Source organism: Podarcis tiliguerta (genome assembly GCF_965153285.1).
Source record: "Podarcis tiliguerta genome assembly, chromosome: 5".
NCBI classification, from domain to species: Eukaryota; Metazoa; Chordata; class Lepidosauria; order Squamata; family Lacertidae; genus Podarcis; species Podarcis tiliguerta.
The window spans coordinates 75,313,872-75,339,875 of NC_139538.1; the positions used below are offsets into that span (position 1 = coordinate 75,313,872).

The 26,004-nt window shown below is 41.3% G+C and overlaps 1 protein-coding gene across 1 annotated transcript in view; it reads left to right on the forward strand.

The window, feature by feature from the left end:
- PARG (poly(ADP-ribose) glycohydrolase) overlaps window positions 1–26,004 on the forward strand; it is a 68,973-nt gene continuing 42,969 nt past the window's right edge. The window contains exons 1-7 of the mRNA XM_083439952.1: window positions 1–640; window positions 2,574–2,640; window positions 3,455–4,450; window positions 6,289–6,472; window positions 7,341–7,463; window positions 8,911–8,994; window positions 15,300–15,374. Of these exons, the coding sequence (XP_083296078.1) occupies window positions 421–640; window positions 2,574–2,640; window positions 3,455–4,450; window positions 6,289–6,472; window positions 7,341–7,463; window positions 8,911–8,994; window positions 15,300–15,374 (1,749 nt within the window). The 5' untranslated portion in view covers window positions 1–420. The remainder of the gene's footprint in view (window positions 641–2,573; window positions 2,641–3,454; window positions 4,451–6,288; window positions 6,473–7,340; window positions 7,464–8,910; window positions 8,995–15,299; window positions 15,375–26,004) is intronic.

A 26,004-nucleotide genomic window follows, 5' to 3' on the forward strand; every position in this document is an offset into this window, starting at 1 on the left:
TCCACTTCCGCTTTGCGACGGTGGCGCTCTCTTGCTTTCCGGCTCGGCCGGGAAACGGGAAGCGGCGGGCGGAGAGGGAGGCCGTCGACGAAGGCTGGTCCCTCAGCTTGGGGAGTGTGTCCGAGAGGCGGCGGGTCGTTGGGGGTTGAGAGAGAGAAGCGGTGCGGAGCCTCGAGCGGTATAAGAAGCCCTCACAACGGCTAGGAGGGCCGGCGTGCGTGCGTGTGGCCGCCTCGCTCCCCTCAGCCGGGAGAATGTGGAAGGGAACTTTCCCCGTCGCCTTTCCCCCTCACGGAGCCCCTTCGCCGCCCCCGGGCCCGCTTTCCCCCCGGTGGTGACCCTGTCGTCGTCCCCCACTTCCACCGGGGCGTGTGAGGCGAGCGGAGGAGGGTCGGAGGGCGGGTGCTGCTCCCCCCAAGCATGAGTGCGGGGTCTGACGCCCCCAGGAAAAGGATCAGGTCGGACCCCCCGCTCGCCCCCTCTGCCGTCGGCGTCAGCAGCAGCAGCGGCTCGGAAGAAGAAGCGCAGCCCCCTTCCTGGAAGAGGAAAGTGACCCAGTGGCAGCCGCCTCTTCCCTTCAGCAGGGAGCAAAGGTCCAGCAGCAGCAAAGCCAGCCCCGCAGTCACAGTGGGGAACAAAGGTTCGCGTCGCCGTGGGGACCCTTTCTCTACAAAAAGAAGGGGAAAGGCCCATTCTTAGTCACTTGCTTTTCTCATCTGGTTTGCTGGGATGGGGGTGGGGAAAGGGGTGTGTGCATTTCCATTTCCCCCGCGCATCAGTTGTGTGGGTTTCCATTGCCACAGCTGCCATCATGCTCTCCTTTTGGGTTTATGGTGCCAGCCTTGATCCCTGTGCTCTGCTTGGGAGAAAGGTTGCGGCCCTTCCAAGCTGTTTATGTCAGGATCACGCTTGGGTTTAAGGCTGTGGTCCACGAGACGCGCTGCAACTTGGAAGAGAACCTAAGGGTCATCTAGCCCACCCCCCTGCAATGCAATCTTTTGCCCGGCATGGGACTCGAACCCATGGACCTGGGATTTAAGAGTCTTGTGCCCTACCAATTGATGGAAACGGGCCCATTGAATAAAGTGGTACTCGTTTCTTACTCAACGTGCATAGGATTGGGCTGTAAAGTAGACAGATTCGGCATAGTCGCTTGCAGTAATTTAAAACAAGTTCTGATGCTTTTGTCACATTTACCTTTAAAAACTGAAAATCATTGTCCTGCTTGTATAATGTCATAGTTTGACAAGACAGTGGCTCCATCTAAGAAGAGTGGTCACTTCCGCTTTACAGAATATGCTGCAATTAGAAGGGAAGCCATATAAGAGCATTCTTGGCTTTGGTGTTCATTTGACAAGAATTAACTGACAACAGTATTTGACTAGTCAATTTATTGGCATCACAGTTTTGTATAATGTTGTTCTGCAACTCTTATGAGTACTTGGAACAAAGGGTATGCTTCTGAATTTGATTGTTTTAGCATCTTAGATTAGTTGTTGAGGCCCTGGTAATGTGTATTTATAAAGGCCAGAATGTATTAAGATAATTATTATTTGATCAATCAAGATTGATGAATGATAGGAACTATCTAGTACAATGGTACCTTGGGTTACATACGCTTCAGGTTAAGTGGTGCTTCAGGTTAAGAACGGACCTCCGGAATGAATTAAGTACTTAACTCGAGGTACCACTGTACAAAGAAAGTTGCTTGGTAAAACTCAAAAGTTGTGAATAAAAATTCTCAGCCTGAGAAGGGATACATTGTTGGTATACAGTGGCATAAATGTCTTGTGGCACTTGAAAAACTGACCCAGTTATTATGGCATGAGCTTTCATAGGCAAGAGCATACATATTTCATGGAATCCATACAGTGTAGTGAAGGTGTCAGAATTATACACACTTGGGTGTGTAAGGCTCGAGTCCGAGAGAATTTGAGTGGCGCCTCCTTTTGAAACAGAAGTGGAGCTTCTGTTACTGAAGAAATCTCTTGGTTTGCAGTGCTCTTTTTAGCTTTTCTTAGCACAACAGTTTCTCAAGGCATTGTTTCAAATGCACTGGTCTTCTCTCTTTCATTTTATCAATTCTGGACAGTTTTATTTTTGAATAATTCAAATAGTACAAACTATTTGATTGTACATATAAATTCATCCAACTTTCTGTTTAGTAATAACCTGAAAATAACAACTGATTTAATAGTTCTGAATTTGCTTTACCTTCATGGAGTAAGGCATGAACAGAATTGGAGAAGAGCTGACCCAAGAAATGCCATTTCTAGTACACATTTTAATTAAATAACTTGTGGTATTAGTAATTTGATTACTCAGATAACCTATTGTTATCATATCATACAGATATGCTTGTCAGGAAGCTATGATTGGCTGCAGCTGCCTTTTGAGCATGCCTCGCTGTCTTACCAGAGTTAGCTAAAGCACCATGAAACAAGTTTGGAGTTTGCAGATAATTCAGATGCCAAGACAATTATAAAATATAATATTGTATCTCTTTTGGTTTTAAAATAGGAAGCTGGTTGTTGCAATATATTGTACTGTGGTTCTTCTTTTCCCCCCTCTAGTTTACAAACAAAGGAGGATTACCTCTTGGATGGAGAATAAAGGACCCAAAACAGTGGAGTCAAAAAGGTAAAAACAGAACACAGGGGTAATTTATTTATCCAGAATGTAACAAAAGGAGAGAAAAGGACTCATAATCAAAATATGCCTGGTGCTTCTGTTCATTCTACACTTACTGCGTCTCCACCCCCATCGTTCATCTGAGGTCCAGCTCCGAGGGCCTTCTGGCGGTTCCCTCACTGCAAAAAGTGAGGCTACAGGGAACCACGCAGAGGGCTTTCTTGGTAGAGGCTCCCGCCCTGTGGAACGCCCTCCCATCAGATGTCAAGGAAATAAACAACTATCTATCTTTTAGAAGACATCTGAAGACAGCCCTGTTTAGGGAAGCTTTTAATGTCTGATGTTTAATTGCTTTTTTATTATTATTATTATCATTAATTCTGTTGGGAGCCACCCAGAGTGGCTGGGGAAACCCAGCCAGGTGGGCAGGGTATAAATAATAAATAATTATTATTAGCCGCTGCATTTTGCTCCAGCTGCAGCTTCTGGACCAGGCGCAAGGGTAGCCCCACATTGAATGCACCGCATTATCAAGTCTTGAGGTTACCAGTGCATGAACTTGCTCTTTTGAGCCCTGCCTCTGATGGCTGCTGAAATTTAACTGGGTGTGTTGAGCCGGTGGGCACGGGGAATGCCTGATACCTTAAAGAAGGTGGTGCGGCCACTACTGAAGAAAATGGCCTTGGACTCAAAGAATTGCAATAACTTTATTAAAATAGTGAAGCGTTACTATAGCGTTAATTTGTGGGAAGATAAACATCAGTTTTACCTTTGGTTATGGGACAACATTTTATTTGTATTTGTGTTGTTCGTCTTTTTACAGCTCACAAAACAAAACTTGCAGTACAGAAGCAGAGCCCAAAATGACATTTGTAAAACAAGACAATGTTTTTGAACACGAAGTGAAAAATGCTGATGATGTTCTTCAGCAGGGCTGTTCCAGATTACCTGTGGAAATGAATACCAGGCATGTGGCCTTGCCTCAGACTGCTGCCCTGCGTAATTGGGAAGCTGAGCAGCTAGGTAGGGATCAACTTTCAGAAGCAGAGTCTTTGAAAGGAATCCAAACTGGAGACCAGTTGAAAAATGCTAATGCTAATCAAACACATAAAACTGGCAGTCAGGCCCATCGGGGTTGCAATGAAAATCAGGAAAACTGTACTCATAGGAAACTTTCATCAGGCAGCCCTGTGAAGGTGGCAAATATAAAACAGTCATCAAAAGACTATGATCCGGAAAGGCAAGCAACTTTGCAAAATTTGCAGCCGTTTAAGAACTACAACTCTGAGCATGTAACTTGCATAGCTGTTGAGTCAGAGGAGGTGGATGTAGTGCCTGAGAGCCCACTTTCAGATGCAGGCTGTGATGCTTGCTCACCTGATTTGTATGCCACTCAGAAAAGAGATCAAGGATGCTGGGGGGAATCTCCTTCTTTTGAGAAAGAGAGTGAACCTGACTCACCAATGGATGTAGATAATTCCAAAAACAGCTGTCAGGGCTCAGAGGCTGATGAAGAAACCAGTCCACTTCTTGAGGACCGAGAAGACATTGATGTGCCAAAAGCACCAAACAAATCCTCACGGTTTCGAAAGGCTGACCTGGATTCAAGAAAGTCACAATCCCGGAGAGGTGAAGGTGCTCGATTTAATCTCCACTTGGAAGGGATGGATAATCAAGTCAAACAGGGTGAAACGCCCACTGAATCACCTGGGATATCACTAGCGGTGTCATCAGAATGCAAAGGTGCCAAACATTGTGGGAGGAAGGACTCTAAAATTACTTCCCATTTCATGAGGGTTCCCAGGACAGAGGAGAAAAGGTAATCTGTCTCCCCTTCTTCTTTCCATACTATTGCACTCAAGTAGCACTGCAGTTAGAATTTCATTCTTGTCTATATAGTAAAACTTTACATCTATGAAAACAGACATAAAAACATGTCTAATTCAGTGTTACTTTAACATGAGTTATTGTGTAAGCTAAGGCTTGTGCAGCAACTACAACTCCTACTGGACAGATATAACTGCTCTGGTAACTTCCAGGTTAGACTACCTTAAGGCCTTCTTTGTTGGATGCCTTTGAAGATTGATCAGAAACTTCAGTTTGTTTAAAATACAGTTGTGAGCCTAAATGGAACCAGCTGTAGCAGAGGTGGTAAATTGGATCATCCAGACTTCTACCCACCTTGGGTCATTTTGACAAGTGCAAGGGGCCACCCACCTGACAATCACCAGAAGCAATGTTGTCAGCTGGAATGTTTTCCTTTGCTTGTACAGTTTGAAATCAAACCATATAGGCAAAGGTACAGGGTTTTGCATGCATCACCAATCTGATTGGTGGTGCCTGCAAATCCCACTTATGGCAGGGAGTCGTATCCTTTCCTGCCTTGCATCTGTCTTATAGGATGTCAGGTGTAGGGCAGGTTGGAGTGACTTGAAGAAAATGGCTCCGCAGGCCAAACTAGGGCTCCTGCCATGCCTAATTAGACCTGTGATCAGGAGATTTCCCACCACTGGATTACAGGGATCATGGTATCTCAACAGGTCCTAAACAGTTTCATTTTGATGCATGTGAAAGTGTTGGTGCTTATGTTTAAAGTTCTAAAATGCTTGTGACTAGGGTATCTAAAGGATTGTCTATTTCCACATGAATGGAATGTTTCACCCTTTTGCTGGTTTTTATTGCTCGACTGTTGGTATTCTATTATTATTAATAATCATAGAGTTGTAAGGGACCCTGAGGATTATCTAGTCAAACTCGCTGCAATGCAAGAATATGCAGCCTGTCAATATGGGGATTGAACACACAAACTTGGCGTTATCAGCACCATGCTTTAACCAACTGAGCTAATTTGTTTCATTATGGGTTGTGTGTGTGTGAAATTGTTAGCTGCTTTGGGAGCTACCTGCTGAAGAGCTATATATAATTATTTTCATAAATGAATAAATTTTGTGTATCCTGCAAACATCTCCCAAGATTAACTGAATATGCTCACTTGAGTTTATGGTGTGTCCATTGTTTTAGGACAGCAGGTGAGCATTTTGAGTGTACAGCAAATCCCCTTACCCACCACTCAACACTAATGTTCTTTAAAAAAACTTCAAGTGATGACTTGGATATGTGAAATAGTCATCATAGATTAAACATCATTAAACATCATAGCTGTTTCCTATTACTTTATATCACCTCAAACACAGTACTTTTCAAGAAAGGTGGTTCACTCATGCAATTGTGAGCTGCATGTCATGTGACAAGAAGAAATGTATTACCAAATGATGCATTACTGGATGATATGCATGTTCATATGCTCAGCCTGTGTGTGTGTGTGAGAGAGAGAGAGAGAGTGCAAATTTTGCTTCCCCTCCCTCCAAAATACAAGGATTTTTATGGAGGCGGTGAGCATAAGTGCCTCTGAGAATATTATATTTTGCCCCCACTGTGTAATAATAGTTCCTCTGTTTATATTTTGGAGAGAATGAAATTATTTCTGTTAGATAAAAAGCATCAGGCTAGTTTACATGATGCAAACATACTGCATTACTGGTTTTGATGTTAGTAAGACATCTAGAGAGGGAAAAACCATATGTTTGACACCGAGAGTCTCTGTTCAGTGAAAAAGGCATGCTTAAGATGATAATTTAACTTTCATTTTAATGGCAGGAATGAACAATGTGAATTAAAGCCGCCTCGACCAGGAAGGAAGATTGCTAAATATACTCCTCCTCCACTTCCAACTAATAAAAAATGGTTTGGGACACCAATTGAAGAGATGAGAAGAATGCCAATGTGTGGGACTCGTCTGCCACATTTGAGGCCATCTGCCAATCATACAGTGACAATCAGAGTATGAAAATCCAAGTTGCTTTACCAACAAAGCTTCCTTTGTAAATTAAAGCTAGACAGTTATTGTTCTCTTCATAAAGTTTGGATTAAATATTGATTCGGCAGGTTGTGGAGGTCTTTAGATCGCCATGCCTTGAAAATAATAGACCCTAGAATTCAGAAGAGCAGCATTTAGGGACTAACTACCTGTTGCACACAGGTGTAAATGTTCATGCCGTGTTGCCACCTTTTATTTTAAAAGGACGACCACTTCAGGAAGGGATGAGTGAGATCACAGACATGTGGAGGGCAGGCACTTAAACATGTTTCCGCCTGCAACTTATCTCAAAATTGCCTCTTTGGTCTTCTAGAGGGAGAGCAGTTTGTTAAGTAGCTCTGCATAGCATTGCAGCCTAACTTAGAACTACCTACAGTAGTACCTTGCTTCTCTAATGGCTTAGTTGTTGAACAAATTGGCTCCCGAATGCCACAAACCCGGAAATAAGTGTTATGATTTGCGAATGTTTTTCAGAAGCTGAACATCCGATGCAGCTTCCGCTTGAGTGCAGGAAGCTCCTGCAGCCAATCGGAAGTTGTGCCTTGGTTTTCAAATGGTTTTGGGAGTAGAATGGACTCCCGGAACGGATTAAGTTCAAGAACCAAGGTACCACTGTACTTCTGCATAGTATTGAATATGTTTATTTTAGTGTAATGCAAATTCTTGCATATTGCATAGACTGGACATTATTGCCTGTGTATTTTTGGAGTGTAGGATATGTATTTATATTTTAAGTTTTAATGTGCATTGTACTTGCAGATAAGATCACAGGTAATTTCTTCCTTTTTGTAAGATTTAATACAGTGCTCCTTACATATTTTCTCTGTTGCAGGTAGATCTTTTGAAGGAAGGAGAAGTGCCTAAACCTTTCCCAACACATTATAAGGATTTGTGGGACAATAAGCATGTTAAGATGCCTTGTTCAGAACAAAATTTATATCCAGTAGAAGATGAGGTGAGGCATGCTAAAAATGGTGACCAATAATTTAATGCTATAATTAGTGTGTAGTTTCCTTTCCTGATATCCCCCCCCTTTTGTTTGTTTAAACATGCTGGCATTTTCCCTATTAGTAGCTAAACTGTGATGTCGGATCAACCTCTGCTGCTGAATCACTAATTCTGCCACATCTCCCCATAGTCATCTGATTCACTGACTGAATGGGAACTAGCTGCAGCATTTTATTTTCCTCAGTCCTTGTTCTTGCTTCTGTGCTTAACCTATGTCTGCAGCTCTACTCTTTGCCCCCACCTTACCAGAGTCGAATGCCAGTCCCTCAGCTCTTCTTCAGGTACCAGATTCCACTTGTAACTGGCCTCAATTTTTCCTCCGGAGGAGGGATGAAATTAGACATTTTCCACCAATCCCTTCAGCATTGTTCTTCCAAGGTTGATTGAAGAAAAAGCTATCTGTAGCTGCTATAGGAAAGGGTCTTCAGCAGAAAAACCTGGAGTGGACTTTATTTTTTGTTTTGTAGGAAAAAGGATGGTATTCACTACTTGTCTTTTTAGCCATGAAAACATATTGTATTGTTTCTCGAAATAAATAAAGCTTTGTGTTGCGGGATGTGTGTAAAGCAGGGGAACACACTGGTTCACAGACCATCCGCGTGCTGGATTGAGAAGGTGATTGGCCGCATCCGGCCCCCGGGTCTTAGGGTGCCTACCCTTGGTGTAAAGAGTGAAGAATAGTAAGAGGTGTTCAGCCATGGAACAGTCTCCCTTTGGAGGTTGTGGACTCTTCCTTGGAGGATTTTAAGCAGAGGTTAGATGGCCACCTGTCACGGATGCTTTAGCAGATATTCCTGCATTGCAGGGGGTTGGACTAGATGACCCTTGGTATCCCTTCCAACTCTACGATTCTATGAATCTTCCTATGGCAGGAAAGTTGGAAAGGTCTGTGTGAGACAATATTAATTGTGAATTGCTGCTGAGTTGGAGTTGAGGGGAAAACAAGGGCTACATTTTGCAAAGTGGGAGTCTTAATTATGTACAGCTCCTAGAGAGATGAGTGCAGTCTTAATTTTTGGAACGAGCCTTTGAGAGAGTCAGGCTTTTAGGTGAGGTATTCCATTTGCCCTGTAAGTCTTCATCCTGAATTCTGTGTGAGCAGCAGGCTGTATTTGCTCAGGCCAAAGGGTAAGACACTTTGCATGTACTAAGAAGTGCATCTATAGTATACCCACTAGCTAACGAAAATAAAAATTGTTGGCTACCGTATCAAATTTCAGACTCCTGTGAATTCTAAAACTGAACCAATAGATCTCTCCTCTTTTCCTCCATAATTGTGACACAATTACCAAGTAGGCAGTCATTCTATTCCAATTCACTATTATTTTCATGATAGTTGTGAGCCTGAATATAATTTTCTAAGCTGAATCTTAAATATTATTTTCTTTCTTAAGAATGGTGAAAGAACTGCTGGGAGTCGATGGGAATTAATCCAGACTTCACTGCTTAAGAAGTTCACCAGCTCCCGTGATTTGAAGGTAAGGTGGAAAAACACTATGCTTTCTAAAAAAATAATTGGCTGCATTTGGTTCTCATGCTAAACCATAATTTAGCATGATGTGAACCAACATATGCAGGTAGGTCCCCTTTCCTCCTCCGGCACTGTGGCTAAGAGGAATTTGGAAACTTTCTCTTCAGTTTTGCCTAACCATAACTTACCTTATCATCTGAGCTGACAAACTGGTTTGAAAGCCAGTTTGAAATAATGGTTTCATCAAAGAGATTTCTATCTATTGGCATAGTAAGAAAATTGGAAATGTTAGAAGTTTCCACTTAACAATATTAGAGAATGGATGACCTGATTTAGTATGGTTACATTTTTGCACTCCCCAAAGCGTGAGGATATCTAGTTGACTTTGTGATTTGGAGAGGTGACATGATTGAACTGTTGATTACCCAAACCATCAGATATGCTACCATTTCCTCCTATCTTGGCAACTGGCAAGGTACACACAGCCTGTGATTTGGGTGGCTTAACAAAATCAAAACTTTGGGACTCTTTGGGAAAATTCTAAAACTGAGCAAATATACCTCTGCTAGTTTCCTCCAAACAGGTTGTTTAAGAACAGGTGAAAGTACAATGATATTTCTTATCTTTCAACTCAATCACCTTTTAGGGCTACTATTTACAGTTGCATCAGATGCATGACAAGTAGAATTGTGTGGTCTGATTATATAGTATTTTTAAAAATAATATCTCTTTACATTAGAATGAATAAAATGCTTGGCACCAGTATCCATGAAAAATACTTTTAAATACTAAATTTCAGTTCAATGGTTTTAAAAATAAACAGATCCTGTCAATAGCACTTTTAATTCCTGTAGAGCAATTCAACCAGTTGACTTTCTGAACCTGCAAAAGCATTGGAACCAGTGCTTTTTTTCTAAGAAAAAAAAAAGAGGTGGCAGAACTCACCATGAGTTCTTATAATGGCACTGTGAGTTCTCTTATAATGGCAATGGCGCCCATCTGAAAGGTGCTGGAACTGGGTTCTGGTGAGTTCCAGTGGACGCGGGTGGCGCTGTGAGTAAAAGCCTCAGCACCTAGGGCTTGCCGATCGAAAGGTCGGCGGTTCGAATCCCTGCGGTGGGGTGCGCTCCCGTTGCTCGGTCCCAGTGCCTGCCAACCTAGCAGTTCGAAAGCACCTCTGGGTGCAAGTAGATAAATAGGGACCGCTTACTGGCGGGAAGGTAAACGGCGTTTCCGTGTGCTGCGCTGGCTCGCCAGATGCGGCTTTGTCATGCTGGCCACGTGACCCGGAAGTGTCTCCGGACAGCGCTGGCCCCCGGCCTCTTAAGTGAGATGGGCGCACAACCCTAGAGTCTGTCAAGACTGGCCCGTACGGGCAGGGGTACCTTTACCTTTTATAACTGTATCTATTTGCACTTGACGTGCTTCTGAACTGCTAACACCTTCCAGTTACTTTGTACTAACTCAATAATTTCCAGGTTCAAAAGGCAGCTGGGCAATTGCTGCTAATACATCGTGGTTTATGTGAAACAAGTTATTTGCAAGTATTAGATTTTCCAGTTTCTAAATGGCCTAATATTTTTAGGAGGTAAGAAACCTCTGCACAAAGTGACTATTCTCCACAGATCAGCATAAACATTTCACTGCTCTCTCTATATGTCACTGGTTTCCAGTTAACTGGTGGGTCACATCCTGACCTAAGGTGGGTTGTATTGTGATGTCATACCACTTTTATTATTATGCTTTTAAAACAAAAGAGAGGCCAGTATTCCTTTACTTTTCATAGTTGTATAGAGGATGGAATTTCAACTGTAGCATTTCTCACTACCTGCCAAAATTTCTTCTTCTATACAACATTGGAGGTAAAAGGTTTTTGTCCTTTGCATCTGGAAAAAAGAAAAAAAAGATGGACATGTATAATAAAATATTCAACATGTCTCCCATGTTGCAGATAAAAGACCTAGGTACTTGCACTTAAGAGTGCTTTCGAACTGCTAGGTGGGCAGGAGCTGGGACCGAACGATGGGAGTTCACCCCGCCACAGTGATTCGAACCGCTGACCATACGATTGGCAAGTCCTAGGCACTGAGGTTTTACCTACCCGAAGCTAATTTAACCTGAGGTATAACTGTAAGCTTTGCCATGCTGGCCGCATGACCCGGAAGTGTCTTCGGACGGCGCCGGCTCACGGCCTCTAGAGCGAGATGAGCACGCAACCCTAGAGTCGGACACAACTGGCCCGTACGGGCAGTGGTACCTTTACCTTTACCTTGAGCAGTTTCGGGTTGCGCTCTGCGGCGACCCGGAAGTAACAGAATGCGTTACTTCCAGGTTTTGCCGCTCACACATGCGCAGACGCTCAAAATGACGTCATGTGCATGTGCAGACATAGCGCGTGCAGATGCGGGTTGCGTTTGCAGCAGGATGCGAACGGGGCTACGGAATGGATCCCATTCGCATCCAGAGGTACCACTGTAAATAGGTACCGCTCTGGCAGGAAGGTAAACGGCATTTCCATGTGCTGCTTTGGTTCACCAGAAGCTGCTTACTCATGCTAGCCACATGACCTGGAAGCTGTCTGCGGACAAATGCTGGCTCCCTCGGCCTATAGAGCGAGATGAGCGTGCAACCCCAGAGTTGTCCACAACTAGACCTAATGGTCAGGGGTACCTTTACCTGTAACTGGAAGGTGTACATAAGCTTGGGTAGATTCTTTTTTAAGAACATGTTCAGAAAGCCAAACTGGTCAAAATCACTGAAAGTATATTAAATAAATTTCCTGTAGGTGCTGCTGTCTTCCTATGTATGTCAGTATACTTCTTTTGTGGGGGAAAACAGAAACTGGGCGTGTAGAGTATGTGCTTATAATTACAGCATGTTCCCTCTCTGTTTTTTTACGGCAATGTGTGGTCCTTCCTAAGTCCTTGCTATAGCCCATTCACCATGCTGGAATGTTTAATCCATTATGGTGGAATTTAAAGCTGATAATCCTCATGGAAAAAATTGTTTTTTTCTTTAAGTATTCTTAATTTGAGCTTCCAAGATTCTCAGAACAGGGTGGTCTGCCATGCAGGCACAGCCAAGACCCATATATATTTAGCTTCAGCAAGGTGGCAGCATCATTTTCCGTTGCATTCTGCCCTGCAGCCAGAGTTGGTGTAGACAAATTTAAGTTGGTTTGTGTGATATAATAGTAAATATTTATTTATTGAATTTATATACTGCCCTATACCTGAAGGTCTCAGGCTCACAGAACAAAACCAGAACACAAAACTACAAAATATATAATCAAAATAAAAACAACAACCCAATACCCCCCCCAACTCAATAACCCTCCAATAATTGATTTCAAAATGCCTAAATGGTTGTTTCAGCACAATCTTCTGGGAAGGCAAAGAAATGTAATACCTTATCAGTTCTTTTATGAATGAGTAGTTCTGTTAGTGTTGTGACACTAATGCTTTAGTAATGTGTAAAGAATAAAAAGTAACTCGATAATTTTGCCTATATGACAGAAGCTCATTCTACTCAAAGTTGCCTGGCATCCTTATTCATGTACTACCAATATAGAGAAAATACCTTTTCTAAATGGGACACAATTATTATTGTAGCTCAAGGTCCTTTGTAATGCAAGTGGTGTTAAATTATGGGGTTTTCAGTGTTTCTTAGGTGCCTACCAATGACAATAAAGCAAAATACCTGCTTAAATAATAAATTTATAAATTTATACCTGCTTAAATAATAAATAACAATAAAGCAAAAAACCTGCTATCCAGGTTGATGGTGGCCTGAGTTTGCAGGACAGAAGATAAAAAGAGGCTTGAAAATTGAAATTGATCACACCTGTGCTAACATCTCTGTAAGGCAGTCTGGCATCCTTCCATTTATGATTGTATTCCTATCCTGTCATCTATAGAAATAACTGTTTGACCCCATCTTGATACAGTTGCTAGAAAAGGGGTAGGTGGTTCAAGATGTTGATGAAGTGGAACTCAAATGAATGACTACATGCTTCACAGTTAAATGAACATCCATCAATTTTGCAAGATCCTACTGCATGAAAGATAGCACAGTGAAATATTGCTGTGCTGCACTTTGAGAATGATTAGTACAAATAGACTGTTTTATTGGACAGTCTGTATGCTATTGCATTGCATAGTATACTTTGTCAGCATTTTTTCCCCATCTTGCCTGAGGAAACTCTATGTTGTTGTAAACAAAAATCTGCCCTTTTTCTCTTATGGGGTATCCAAGAGCCCATATAGAGTCCTTACATGGGTTCCCTATTGGTAGGAGAAAATAACACAGAGGCCAACCAGAGAATATTGAGAAGCAAAGCAGCTAGTAAGCCTGATCTTTATTGATCTGTTGCAACAGGGTCCTCCCTCACCACACGGGAGGGAGGAGGAACCCAGAACAATGGCACGCAAGGCCTTATATAGACATTTTAAATTCCCGGCCCTGAAGCTCAAGACCACCCCTCCATACATCATACATACATCACAGAAGGGGTGTAACCTAAGACCACCCCCCAGATACATCATACCGACATCACAGAAAAGGCGGTCTAAAACAGAAATTTGAATGTTGCTTTTCTCCTGTCTTATCTCCTGTCTGGCAGGTTACTTGATTGGATACCCTGGGGAGCCTGGCCAGTCTTTTGTAATGATAAATACTTAGTTCCAGGGCCAGGTCACAGGCTCACACCCTATTCATATCTTAAGTCTTAAATCTTAAAAGGATTTGTGAGGAAAGAGACAATGGGGAGGTTTCCCACTTTGACCTTGCAGAGAAAACATTTGCTCAGTTTGGGAATCAAAATGATTTTGCTTGGTTGGTACACTTATGAACATTTGACATATATCTAAGACCTCAACATAGGGACGCGGGTGGCGCTGTGGGTTAAAGCCTCAGCACCTAGGACTTGCCGATCGAAAGGTCGGCGGTTTGAATCCCCGCGGCGGGGTGCGCTCCTGTCGTTCGGTCCCAGCGCCTGCCAACCTAGCAGTTCGAAAGCACCCTCGGGTGCAAGTAGATAAATAGGGACCGCTTACCAGCAGAAAGGTAAATGGCGTTCCGTGTGCTGCGCTGGCTCGCCAGAGCAGCGATGTCACGCTGGCCACGTGACCCGGAAGTGTCTGCGGACAGCGCTGGCTCCCGGCCTTTAGAGTGAGATGAGTGCACAACCCTAGAGTCTGGCAAAACTGGCCCGTACAGGCAGGGGTACCTTTACCTTTACCTTTAAGACCTCAACATTCCAATCACAATGTAACAGACGGTCACTTCATGTTCTCATTCAAAAGGGTCAAAAGAGTGACCCTTAGGGACATGTTGCAGAGATAGTGGGAGTTAAGAAAATTGGGGAGTGGTGTAATAGACAGTGACATAGGTCTGAGTCTCTGATATGACATTATTTTCATGTCCGAGCAGAATCCGGGTTGTGATGACCATTGAGGTTTTAATACATACAGTTCCCACCTTGGCTGAAACCCAAGGAGAATTGGTTCCCAAGTCACAGAGCACCTGGTTGGAGCTCTTTGCATGAAATAGCAGAGTTATAAACAAAAGAAAACAAATAACATAAAAAGCTGGTTGGAGATTTGGCACAAAAGCTTATCAGAGGCTAAATGTGTATTGGGGCGGGGGGGAGGGGAGACTAGCTTATGCAGGCTGGCAGCATTCCCTGTTTAAAAAGCTCACATGCTAAATCCCCAGACTGCATTTTGAACTTAATGGAATTTAAAAAGTTATTGGGGGTCAGATGGAGAGAATTTCTGGAAAGGAAATACCGCCACGTATTGATTACACTATTCTGCGTGCACTGTGGTAACGAACCTGTTTAAGAGCCTTTCTGTATGATTATGTGTATAATTAGAAAATCTGAATTAAATAGAGAGATGAAATCAGCACAAATTGTGAAAATCAGACTGACCAAAGATTTTGAAAATAAGTGCCATTACTAAAATCAATAGCAGTAAAAGGTATGTAACTGAAGAAAATAAATTCTGAACTTACTACAGTATTGGTAAGATTTTACCAGAATAAGGGTTGGATTGGCCTTTGCTGGGAATGAATTAAATTTGGGAAATTCTGTTCCAGGGTGGGAGGTGTTGGACTGAATGGATCAATGGGTCCATTCTTGCAACTCTGTGTCTGCTGAAATTTTGCTTCTCCTTTATCTTCTTGTGACAGGGTATGTTTTCTAAGGATTGCTGAAAAATTGTCCAGAACTACTTGGACCAGCAGAGGGTGCTGATTTCTCAAAATTCAAGTTGTCCTACTGATCATTTTTTATCACTTTTTGTTTCATAGGAAGCTATTCTCAGATATAATGTTGCATATGCCAAGAAATGGGACTTCACAGCCCTTACTGAGTTCTGTGATAAGGTAACAAGTGTTTTTCATATTGGAAAATGAAATAAATATATATATTGTCATTATTAGTTTCTTTGTCATTATTGTAATATAATTTATTTGTAATGTTAACCAGTAAATAAGTCAATGCACTTAGTGAAGCATGTGCAGAAGCGATAATTATAGATAGAACAATGGGAACAGACTTTGTGACTCAATTAAGACTTTGTAGCCGATAATGGCTAAACAAGTTTTAAGTATGGTTTGGCATGAGCTCTTAATTGACAGACCATAGTTTGTGATTGGCCCTCAAACCAGAATTGGAAACCATGATATGAAGTGGGTTTACAAATCATAGTTTTAACTAAATTCAGATTAATGTGATGCCTGAATTGACAAGTCATAGTTAATACAATTGCTTCCCTCCAGGTGTTCTTTTACCATGGAGAAGAGAAGTAAGTTTTGGGATGGTGAAACACAGAAGCAGACATGTCCTAAACTATGGTTTGCCTGCTTTATATTTGGATGCTTACAATAGTTTTTCTTTTTAAACGATGGTTAGCATAAACCATACTTGGTGTGATGTCTCAGTTAAACATACAGCACATTTCTCCAGTAACAGCCATCACCTGAGTGAGTACTTAGTGAAATTGGACAAAACTAAGAAACGACGGAGGCTGTACTATTCGAAAATATTTCATTTTGATTCCACTCATTAATACCGAAAAGTAGAAGGATGTGAGCACCATCTTTCCCCTTTCTATTATTAAAAATGCAGTTGTGTATTTTAAGCTAATGTTAAACACAGGAGACACTTATAAATGGCAATAAAGCATGCAAGAGACACTTAAAAGTTCAAGAATATGATGGATTGGATTGAGAATGTCATCCAAAGAGAGCAGTATATGGTTTCAGTGGCCTTTGCAGAAGAGGCAGTAGGGTTCAGTAAAAAGAGAATGGTGATGTTTTCTGGTTTATTAGAATAGTAAATTATTTTGAAATGTCTTAGAAATTTAAGGAGTAAAGCTAGAGTGACACATTCAAATGATTACTGGGTCACATGACATTACTTCAATGATTAAAACTAGAAGAAAAAGTGGTGACCTATTTAACCATCTTTTTGTTTGCATACTTGCACACGCACAAAACCCATGCACAGTTAACTGACAGCTTTGAATTACTTCTGTCTATCCTTCAAAAACTGAAGAACTATATTGACTGTTCAGGCATGTATTTTAAAGAGAATTGACCTTATGCATAAGAGTTAAGTACTGCAAAAGCTTTGAGGTATTCTGTTAATTACCAAGGCAGCTGCCGAAAGCTTTGCAGTTCCAGAGCATGCTAGCTATTGAATGGGAATAGAGTTTCCTTGGGGACTAAATGGAGATGATTGCCGATTAACTTGAACATGCCAGATGGAGTGAAATGCAGAGTTTGATCCCAGTGATACTGCAAGCTGACAGAGCTTCAGCAATAGCTGATGCTTTGACTTGTTCGTCTTCTACTCTTATTAAGGCAATATGTTTCATGTAGACTTAGCTTCCTTTTGCTTGGGAGACTAATAGTTCAAATCAGAGAACTGGCTGGACAGGGGACAAGGGAGAATAGTAAAGTACCGCTGTACAATTCTTAAAATCCGTGTAACTGTGATCACTCTGTAGATAATAAACTATGATCCCAAAATGCCGGATTCCATGGCATCTTCTATCTTCTATCTACTACCTTTTTTTTGGTTTTTAGTACAAATGAAGAAGTTTCTAGCCCTTGTGATTAGTGTTTATATGATTGTAGAAAAGAGAAACCACAGTGATCAGGGGGCCGTTGAAGCTCTCCTATGAGTAGAAGTTAGTGTTTGGGGCTTTTTAATTCAGAAAAAAGTGAGTAAGTGGGGGACATATTAGAGGTGTATACAATTATGTGGGGAAAGTGGTTTAGGAGAAGTTCTTTCCCTCTTCAAATATTAGAATATTATGAAGCTGAGTGGTAGAAGATTCAGGAAAGGAAGAGAAACCACTTTGCACAGAGGTTAGTTAAATTGTGAATTTGCTACCACAAGAGATGGTGATGCCCACCAACTTCGATGGCCTTAGAAGAAAATTATACAAATTAATGGAAGGTAAGGATATTGATGGCTCCTAGTCTCATGGTTTGTTACGTGCTGTTTCTGATCCTGGAAGTATCTAAATTATCAGTTGCTGGAGAAGATGAAAGGAAGAGGACCAGTGTGCTTTGGTCCTGCTTGTGGCCACTGTTGGAAATAGGGTGCTGGACTAGATAAATGTTGGATCTAATCCATCAGGACATTAGGGTGGCAGAATCTCTGTATGTGTGTACACGCACACAATTAAAGTGTCCACAATTTATTAGGTAATCAGACTATGAAGGGCTAGAGGGGGGTTGGGTATTTTTTTGGTGGGGGGTTAGCCCCTAAACAAGGAAAGTATATATGAAGGCACAGATGCTCTTATGTAGTAGGAGGTATCTTCTGGCCATGCCCAGGAGGTCTTTGTATGAGTAGTAGGGGTGGAATGGAATTTTGTCTATGTTGCAGTTGAGGCCCGTTGGATTGTTTGAGCCTGTTTAGTAAAGGAATAGTAAGTGGACTATGGAGGTGCCTATGATAAGAAACGGGAGTCTGAAGTGAAGAGTAAAGAACTGAGTTAGAGTTGTGTTGTCTACTACAAATCCACCTCAGACGCATTCAACTAAGGTACTTCCTGTGTACAGTACTGCAGAAAGGAGGTTGGTGATGGCAGTGGCTCCTCAAAATGATATTTGTCCTCAGGGTAGTACGTATACCTAAATTAGAATGTTGAGTGATAAAGTGATACTAAATCCAAATATGTACTTCTGCATGAGGAAACAAGAGAACTGCTGTGGAACTTACTAATAGCATTGTGCAAACCTTTCCACTAGCATTTGAGCAAGATATTTTGTAGCTATGTACTAGCAGCTATTTTCTTTCAGTAGAGTTCTCTAAAGATGAGAATATAATCTATTTTAGTAAAAATGACATCTTATCAATCAATCAATCTAATCTGCTAATGTTGGTTTTCCTTTTACCTGCTGCTGGAAGTAATGAGCTGTATTTTATGGCTCACTTGTGTCACGTTCCACTAAATTAAATCTCAAACATTTACTCCGATAATTTATATTCCTAATGTATCAGTTCACTTAATTTGGCAGTTTCTCCTCCCAAAGGAATTGTAATAGATTTCCAATAAGTTACAGAATAAAGATCATCCGTACTAATGAATGCTTTTAGAAGCCTGTATCTTTAATCAAAGATTTATTTTTCATTCTTCTCTGATGTTTAGCAGTTATATAAATGAAAGGTAAATTAATGAAATAGTGCAATTTTTTTGCTATTCACAAGGAGCAGCATTAAGTGAATAGTGCCTGGTTGGGGTTTTTTTAAGGGTGTATCTTATTTTATAGTAGTATTGCTTTTCAAAAGTAATGATCATTGTTGGCCTATGTTGCCCGTTAATTCTTTCTGACGAATGTACACAGTCCAGCCTTGATTATTCCCTAGTCATAAATAAGAGATGGAAGAACCTTTGGCCTCCATGCTATTAGGATCCCTTTCCATTTTAATTTAGCTCCCAGAGCTGGTCCTATTAATGAGACACATAAGGATTTATTGTTGACTTGAAATAAGTCAACAATGATAAGGAGCCAACAGTAGCCTTACACAAGCACTGGGTGAGCTTAAAGTTCCTTGGGAGTCACTAAGAGAAGATTAAGGTCATATACAATTCAAGTTTGTGACATGCCCCCTTAACCAAATGCCAAGTTTATAATTCTGCAGTTTGCTTTGCAAATGAATGTTTGCTAGGAGCATCAATGGGTGAGACATTCAAGATCCTTGATTATTTTTAAAAAAAATTCTACCCCTTTCTTGTTTTTCTCAGAAAGCAAAGCAATGGGAATGGGCCATTGATGTCATGAGATTGATCTTGTGCAGCAGCTGTTCTGATAAGAACATATGGGCTTGAAGTTGAGAGAGGTTAAATCTCTCTATATGTTCTCCACTATTTAATTGACTTTTGGATGGAAAAGAGAGAATATGGCACTTTTCCTACTTCCTATTTCTGTTTCCTATTCTCCACGTGAGTTGCTTTTGTGTCCATGTGGAATGGTTGACTTCATTTAACCATGATAATATTAGATGAGGAAGGCTTTTAGAAAAGCACAGTACCAAATGACTGATCTTACATGACAACACGGGACAAAATTAACCTATTTCTCAGACTTGCGCATCTTGTAAGAAACTTAAAAAGGATCTCAGCTGAATGTACTTATACACCTAAAATTGTAAGCTATTCAGACTAATATCTTTAATTAGAACTGAAACGTAAAACATCTGGCATGCTACAGCTGGGATAATATGACCATCTGGAAAAAAAACCCTGTAGATAGGGATTTTTCCAATATGTCAATAATTTATATCTCAAGAAGAGAGACCAGGATGTTAAATGCTTGTCTTGAGCTCAGCCTTTTCTATGATATTGCTGTTGATATTCATTCTGTTATAATTTGTATATATATCCAAAGTGAGAAGCTCTATTTTCAGAGCAGAAATGCATAAGGTTTGCCTATACGGTTGTCTGTATCTCCTAACTAAAGAGGACTGTACCCTGTTCGTTTTGCTGATGCACACTTGAAAGGGATAATATGAACAATCCCTCTTGCATGTCACTGTGGGAGCCAGCCTTTATATTCCTACAAGCTCACATCAGTGCATCTGTTTCCCCTTACCGTGTGTGTGTGTGTGTGTGTGTGTGTGTGTGCTGTGTAGATATTTAGATCAGACAAATGACTCTGTTGATTTAACAGTTGCTTGGATACTCAGAAAGCACTTACTTAGTATTTTTGTGGGTTTTTTAAAACACAACCGGTTCTACTAAGATACTGCATTTGAGTGTGATAATCTAATGAAGACTTGCTAGCTTTGAGTTTTAGTTGAGGTAAGCAAGCACGATGCGCACAAAATCATTAAAAAAAGTTGTAGTTTAATAAAACCTCAAACAAATCCGCACACCAATTCTGGAGCCCCCTGTCCTTCTTCCAGTATGTATGAAATATTATATTTCTTACAAGCAATATCTTGCCCTAAATAAGCATTGTTAATGTACCTCTGTGCACTTATGAGCACAAATTACTGCTTTTGTCACTGAAGTGATAAGCAGTTTATCTTGCCCCCACTTCATGATTATAATTCAGATATTTTTGTAAATGTCTATAGAGAGCTTAAGATGCCATGATTCAAGCTGGCTTGTTCCTGTCGGTTAAGTTGGCTGAGAGCAATAAGAATTCTCATCTGGAGACCCCAGATGGAAGAACTTGGGCTTACTGTGATGTCCAGACATGGATATCTTGTTTTATAATATGCAGAAATAGCCTTGTGTCTGACATGTAGGCCACTCTTTTACTCCTCTTGATTCCACAGAGTGTTGAGATCTGCTTGATCTAACATTGAAGTAAAGCTTAGGGTTAATTTCTACTACTGGTTACAAGGTCAAGTGCCTGCTATGGACTGCTCAATATGAGATTTGGTTGGAGTGAGAATGACAAGAGTATATTACATGGCGCAACATTGCGTTGGTTAAATGCTATATCTGCTCCAGCCTACTCTCTCCCCACACATAGTGAAATCAGATGCAGGTTTTCAACTTGCAAGCTACTTCACTACTTGTAGATTATGATAACCACACTGTTCCCAAATTTATTCGAATATAAAGTCTCCCAACCTTGTGGCATAGAACTGGGAAGGGAGCATCCAACTCCCCCAGCTACATCTCACATAAACGATTAAGTTTCAAGGTGTATTTAAACAAGTCACTATTTCTCGGTCCTTGTCTGCATTACTGGGGTTATAAGAATGGTTTCTAGTCAATATAACACAATGTTGGTATCTCTTGTGGAATCAACATAACATTCAGGAGGTGTTTTAGGGTTGTGGTTTGAGTTCTGAGCTCTTGGCCTATACCTATGTAACTTAATTTGCCTTGAAACAAGTTGATTATATTTTGAGGCAAATGTGTTGAAACACATGTGTTATTAGCTTGGGTTAGCTAACTTGCACTCCAGATGCATAGTTCTGTGCAATATGCTTGCATGTATTAACTATGTTTTTAAAATACCAACAGAAGAGGGAGCCCTTCCACTACAGAAAAAAAATAATATTCCTCTAGACCTGAATAGTGCTAATCTTCTTTAATTTCAGATGCATGTTTAAATGAGGAAAAGTCAAAGCATTGCTTTCACTGTAGATGGACATAGTCCAAAATGTGCATAAGTCATGTTTATTTTAAGATTTCTTACCTTCTCTTCACCACAAGCTTCCAAAGGGGACTACAGCAGGATAGTACACAATTCTAAAAACAAAACAATTATAATTACAAAAGGAAGTGAAAGCATTCCATCCAGAGCAGGTATGCTATGTATTTTATTTATTTACTTGCTTCTCTCTTTCCCTTCCTCCCAAAGGAGCCTAGGGTGGCAAACAACAAATGATAAAACAATAAATGCAGATTGGAATTCAGTTACAGGCCTATGCAAGTAGTTCATATAATAACGACTGGTCTTGGCCTTTGTTTTTAAAGTTAAGGGGAAACTGAAAGGTTTATGAAAACTGTCTGGGTGGAGTTAGTCTCCTGAAGCAAACCAGATGGAGAATTTGTATTGTTTCATAACATCTACTTGTTAAGTTTGGCAGATTTTCAAAAACTTCTAAATGTTTAGCTTTTAGCTGATTAATAAAAATGTTAATCTAGATACAGTGGTACCTCGGGTTAAGTACTTAATTCGTTCCGGAGGTCCATTCTTAACCTGAAACTGTTCTTAACCTGAAGCACCACTTTAGCTAATGAGGCCTCCCGCTGCTGCTGCGCCGCCGGAGCACGATTTCTGTTCTTAACCTGAAGCAAAGTTCTTAACCCGAGGTAATATTTCTGGGTTAGCAGAGACTGTAACCTGAAGCGTATGTAACCCGAGGTACCACTGTATTCCAAAGATCCTGAAGGAAAGAGGCTGTAATTATATGGTCAGCAGACGATTAAAAGAGGAGTGACAAATTCATGGAGGTCAAGGCTTTCAATGGCTGCTGGCCATGTTGGCTATGTTCTGTCTCTATAGCTGCTATCAGTAATACTTCTGAATACCAGCTATGGAAGACCACAGAAGGGGAGAGTGCTCTTGTGCTTGAATCCTGCATGAGGGTTTCCCACGGGCATCTGGTTGGCCGCTGTGAGAACAGGATGCTGGACTAGATGGGCCCTTAGCATGATCCAGAAGGCTCTTCTTATGTTAAGGCGCGTCTGGTTTTTAAAAAGATACTCATAATACAAAGTGCTGTGGGGACTTTTCATTGGGACTGTAGTGCACAGGGAAGGGAGGTTGAGGTCTTCCCTTTCTGCGTTCCTGGTTAAAATCCTGCCCCTGCCCCCAGGCGTTGTGCCCCAGTGACAGCTTTTCTCCCTAAGGCAGCCTTCCTCAAACTCGGCCCTCCAGATGTTTTTGGCCTACAACTCCCATGATCCCTAGCTAGCAGGACCAGTGGTCAGGGATGATGGGAATTGTAGTCACAAAACATCTGGAGGGCCGAGTTTGAGGAAGCCTGCCCTAAGGCTTACTGCAACTCAAAGGAGGTGCAAATTCATTGGGATAGAGACTGTACAGGAAAGGGTTAAATCTCACCTCCAACCACATGGGGGTCTTATAAACCTCCCATTTTTATTTCAGCAACCATGCAATTATAGTAATTCAGAGTTTGGTCCTAAGAGAATTTATAATACTTTTGTTTTCATGGACCAGGCAGAGGGCCTTCTCGGTAGTGACGCCCGCCCTGTGGAACGCCCTCCCATCAGGTGTCAAAGAAATAAACAGCTATATGATGTTTAGAAGACATCTGAAGGCAGAAGGGAAGATTTGAATGATTGATGTTTTAATGTATTTTTAATATTTTGTTGGAAGCTGCCTAGTGTGGCTGGGGAAACCCAACCAGATGGGCGGGGTAGAAATAATAAATTAATAATTAATAATAACAACAACTGTATTTATGAACACATACAGATGATGAGCCATAGCCTTTTTGCAGAAAACTCTATATAGGTAAAATACATATTTGGATGCCTGCCTCATGTCTGTTCACTCGTTTGGTGTAGGAGTGTTGTTAGCTAAAATCCAGATATTTATTGCAGTGTTTTTGCTTTCTTTGCAATTATTTCTAGAGTGCCTTCAAAGACTATGGGTTGTACATAAAATAAGGCAGATCCTGTTCTCTGACTTACAAACTCTGTATAGATGGCGTGTCAGGTAGAATGTAAAACCCATATATAATTTTAATCAAATGGTTGCTTCAATTAATAAAACCAGAATAAATGGCAAAGCTAGTATATATAAGCACTTTGTACCGATGACTGGTTTTTTGATAAATCATTTTTATAATTGTCTGGACAGTACTAAAAGAAACAAGCTGTACTGAGAGAGGTCAGTGCTATAAACATAGGCTTTTAAGCTTGGAATGAATGACCTAAGGCACAAGAATATATTATCCTGTTACTCCATGCTCCGTTTCATTTTAGTTTGTACGCTTTAAAAATACTAGGTCATATTATAGTTGCAGAATCCAGTATTAATAAAACTGAACTTTCAGATGGAGAGTGGAGGTTTTTTCCCCCCTGTGCAGAAGGGCAGAAACACTCCTTTTTTATTGAACAAATTGCAAACTTCTTTAAACTCTAGAATTGAAAGATGGTTGCTTTGTGGACTATATGCATTTTGAATATATGAGTTAAGCATTTTAAAGATGAAGCAACAATAAGATTTAAGTATTTGTTCAAAGTCGAGATTTCAAGTGTCTCAGGATGGACTTTATTTTAAACTGATATCAAAGGGCTCAGATTAACATTTATATGCAGCAGTTGTTGAATTATCTGTTCTAAGACCTTTCCTCGTACTGATGTCAAGCTCACCGGTCCATAGTTACCTCGGTTTCCCCCCGCCTTTTGAAGATGGGGTCAACATTTATCCAGTGTGCAGGGACCTCAACTGTTCTCTAAGAATCCTCAAAGATTATAGATAGAGGATCTGATATTACACCTGCAAGCTCCTATAGTACCCTTAGGTGCAGCTCATCAGGCCCTAGAGATTTTAATTCATTTAAAGCAGCTATGTGTTCCCTTACCACCTCTTTCCCTATCTTGGGCTGCATCTCCCTCCTTGCACCCTTTATTCTCGTATCACCAGGTTGGGCACTACCGTATTTTTCGCCCTATAGGACGCACCATCCCATAAGGCGCACCTAGTTTTTTTTGGGGGGGGGGAATAAAGGGGGGGGAATTTATTTCCCCCCCAGGCGCGGGGCTGGGGCGGAGGAAGCCTGAGCTTCCCCCGACCCCAGCCCCCAGAACAGGCAACTCTCAGCGCGCCCAGCCTTCGGCATACAGGCAACTCTCCGCAAGCTGCGGGAGCCCGCCTTGCAGAGAGCTGCGCGAAGTCTGGGCGCACTCAGCTCAGCGCGCCCAGCCTTCAGTATGCAGGCAACTCTCCGCAAGCCGCAGGAGCCCAGCGCCAGGCTCCCACGCCTTGCCGAGAGCTGTGCAAAGCATGGAGAGCGAGAGGGGTCGGTGCGCACTGACCCCTCTCGCTCTCCAGGCTTCAGGGAAAGCCTGCATTCACCCCATAGGACGCACACACATTTCCCCTTCATTTTTGGAGGGGAAAAAGTGCGTCCTATGGGGCAAAAAATACGGTACTTTCCTTTTGGGTGAAGATAGAGGCAGAGTAGGTGTTGAGCAATTCTGCTTTTTCTCTGTCACCCAATAGCATTTCTCTGCCTTCTGTATACAAGCCTACTTACTTGATCTTTCTCTTTCTCCAAACATAGCTGAAGAGGCCTTTTTAAATTATTATTTTTCACCTCTCTTGCAAGCCTGAGTTCATTATGAGCCTTGGAGAAATATATAAACTGTGAAAGGAGCTGGTGGGAGCACTATCTCATGCTTTATTTAAAAATTAGAAGTTTACACTTTAAAATGAAGAAAATACATTCTTATTATACACTCATAAAACATTTGAACTTTATTTAAAATTATGGAAATCATTTAAATGAAGCATTGCTTGTCAAGTAAGATACACCTGAGAGATCATTGCAGTCTGGGATTGGCAGGAGACATATTTTAGCTTTCAGAAACAATTAAAGAGAGTCAAATTAACCTCTGTCGGTGTAAGCTGTCTCCTCCTTTCTTTTCCAAGTGTCAGTCTGTGGTTTTGATAAATGTCAAATGTTCCTCCCCTCCCCTCAAATAAGGCTCTTTCCTGCATAATCCAATGAGATTTCCTCCCCCTACTTCCTCTGAAGATTACCTTGTCTTATTCTTTGCTTTTTCTAATCAGAAAACCATTCTAAGGTAGTGGCTGCATTTTGACAGCTGTACATGTTTTCCTAGTGGATTCATTTCATACAATAACTGAAGTAGAGAATGGGTACAGCTTGCCATTCTCCTCTTGTGGTGCTGGTAATTCATTTTAACAACTTGTAAGAATAGAAAATTTATGTGTAAAAAAACAACAACACTAAATAACTTGAGCTTACTGACACACTTTCAGTGTTTAAAGCAAGGAATTGGTGCCCTTCAGATATTTGTTGGACTATAAC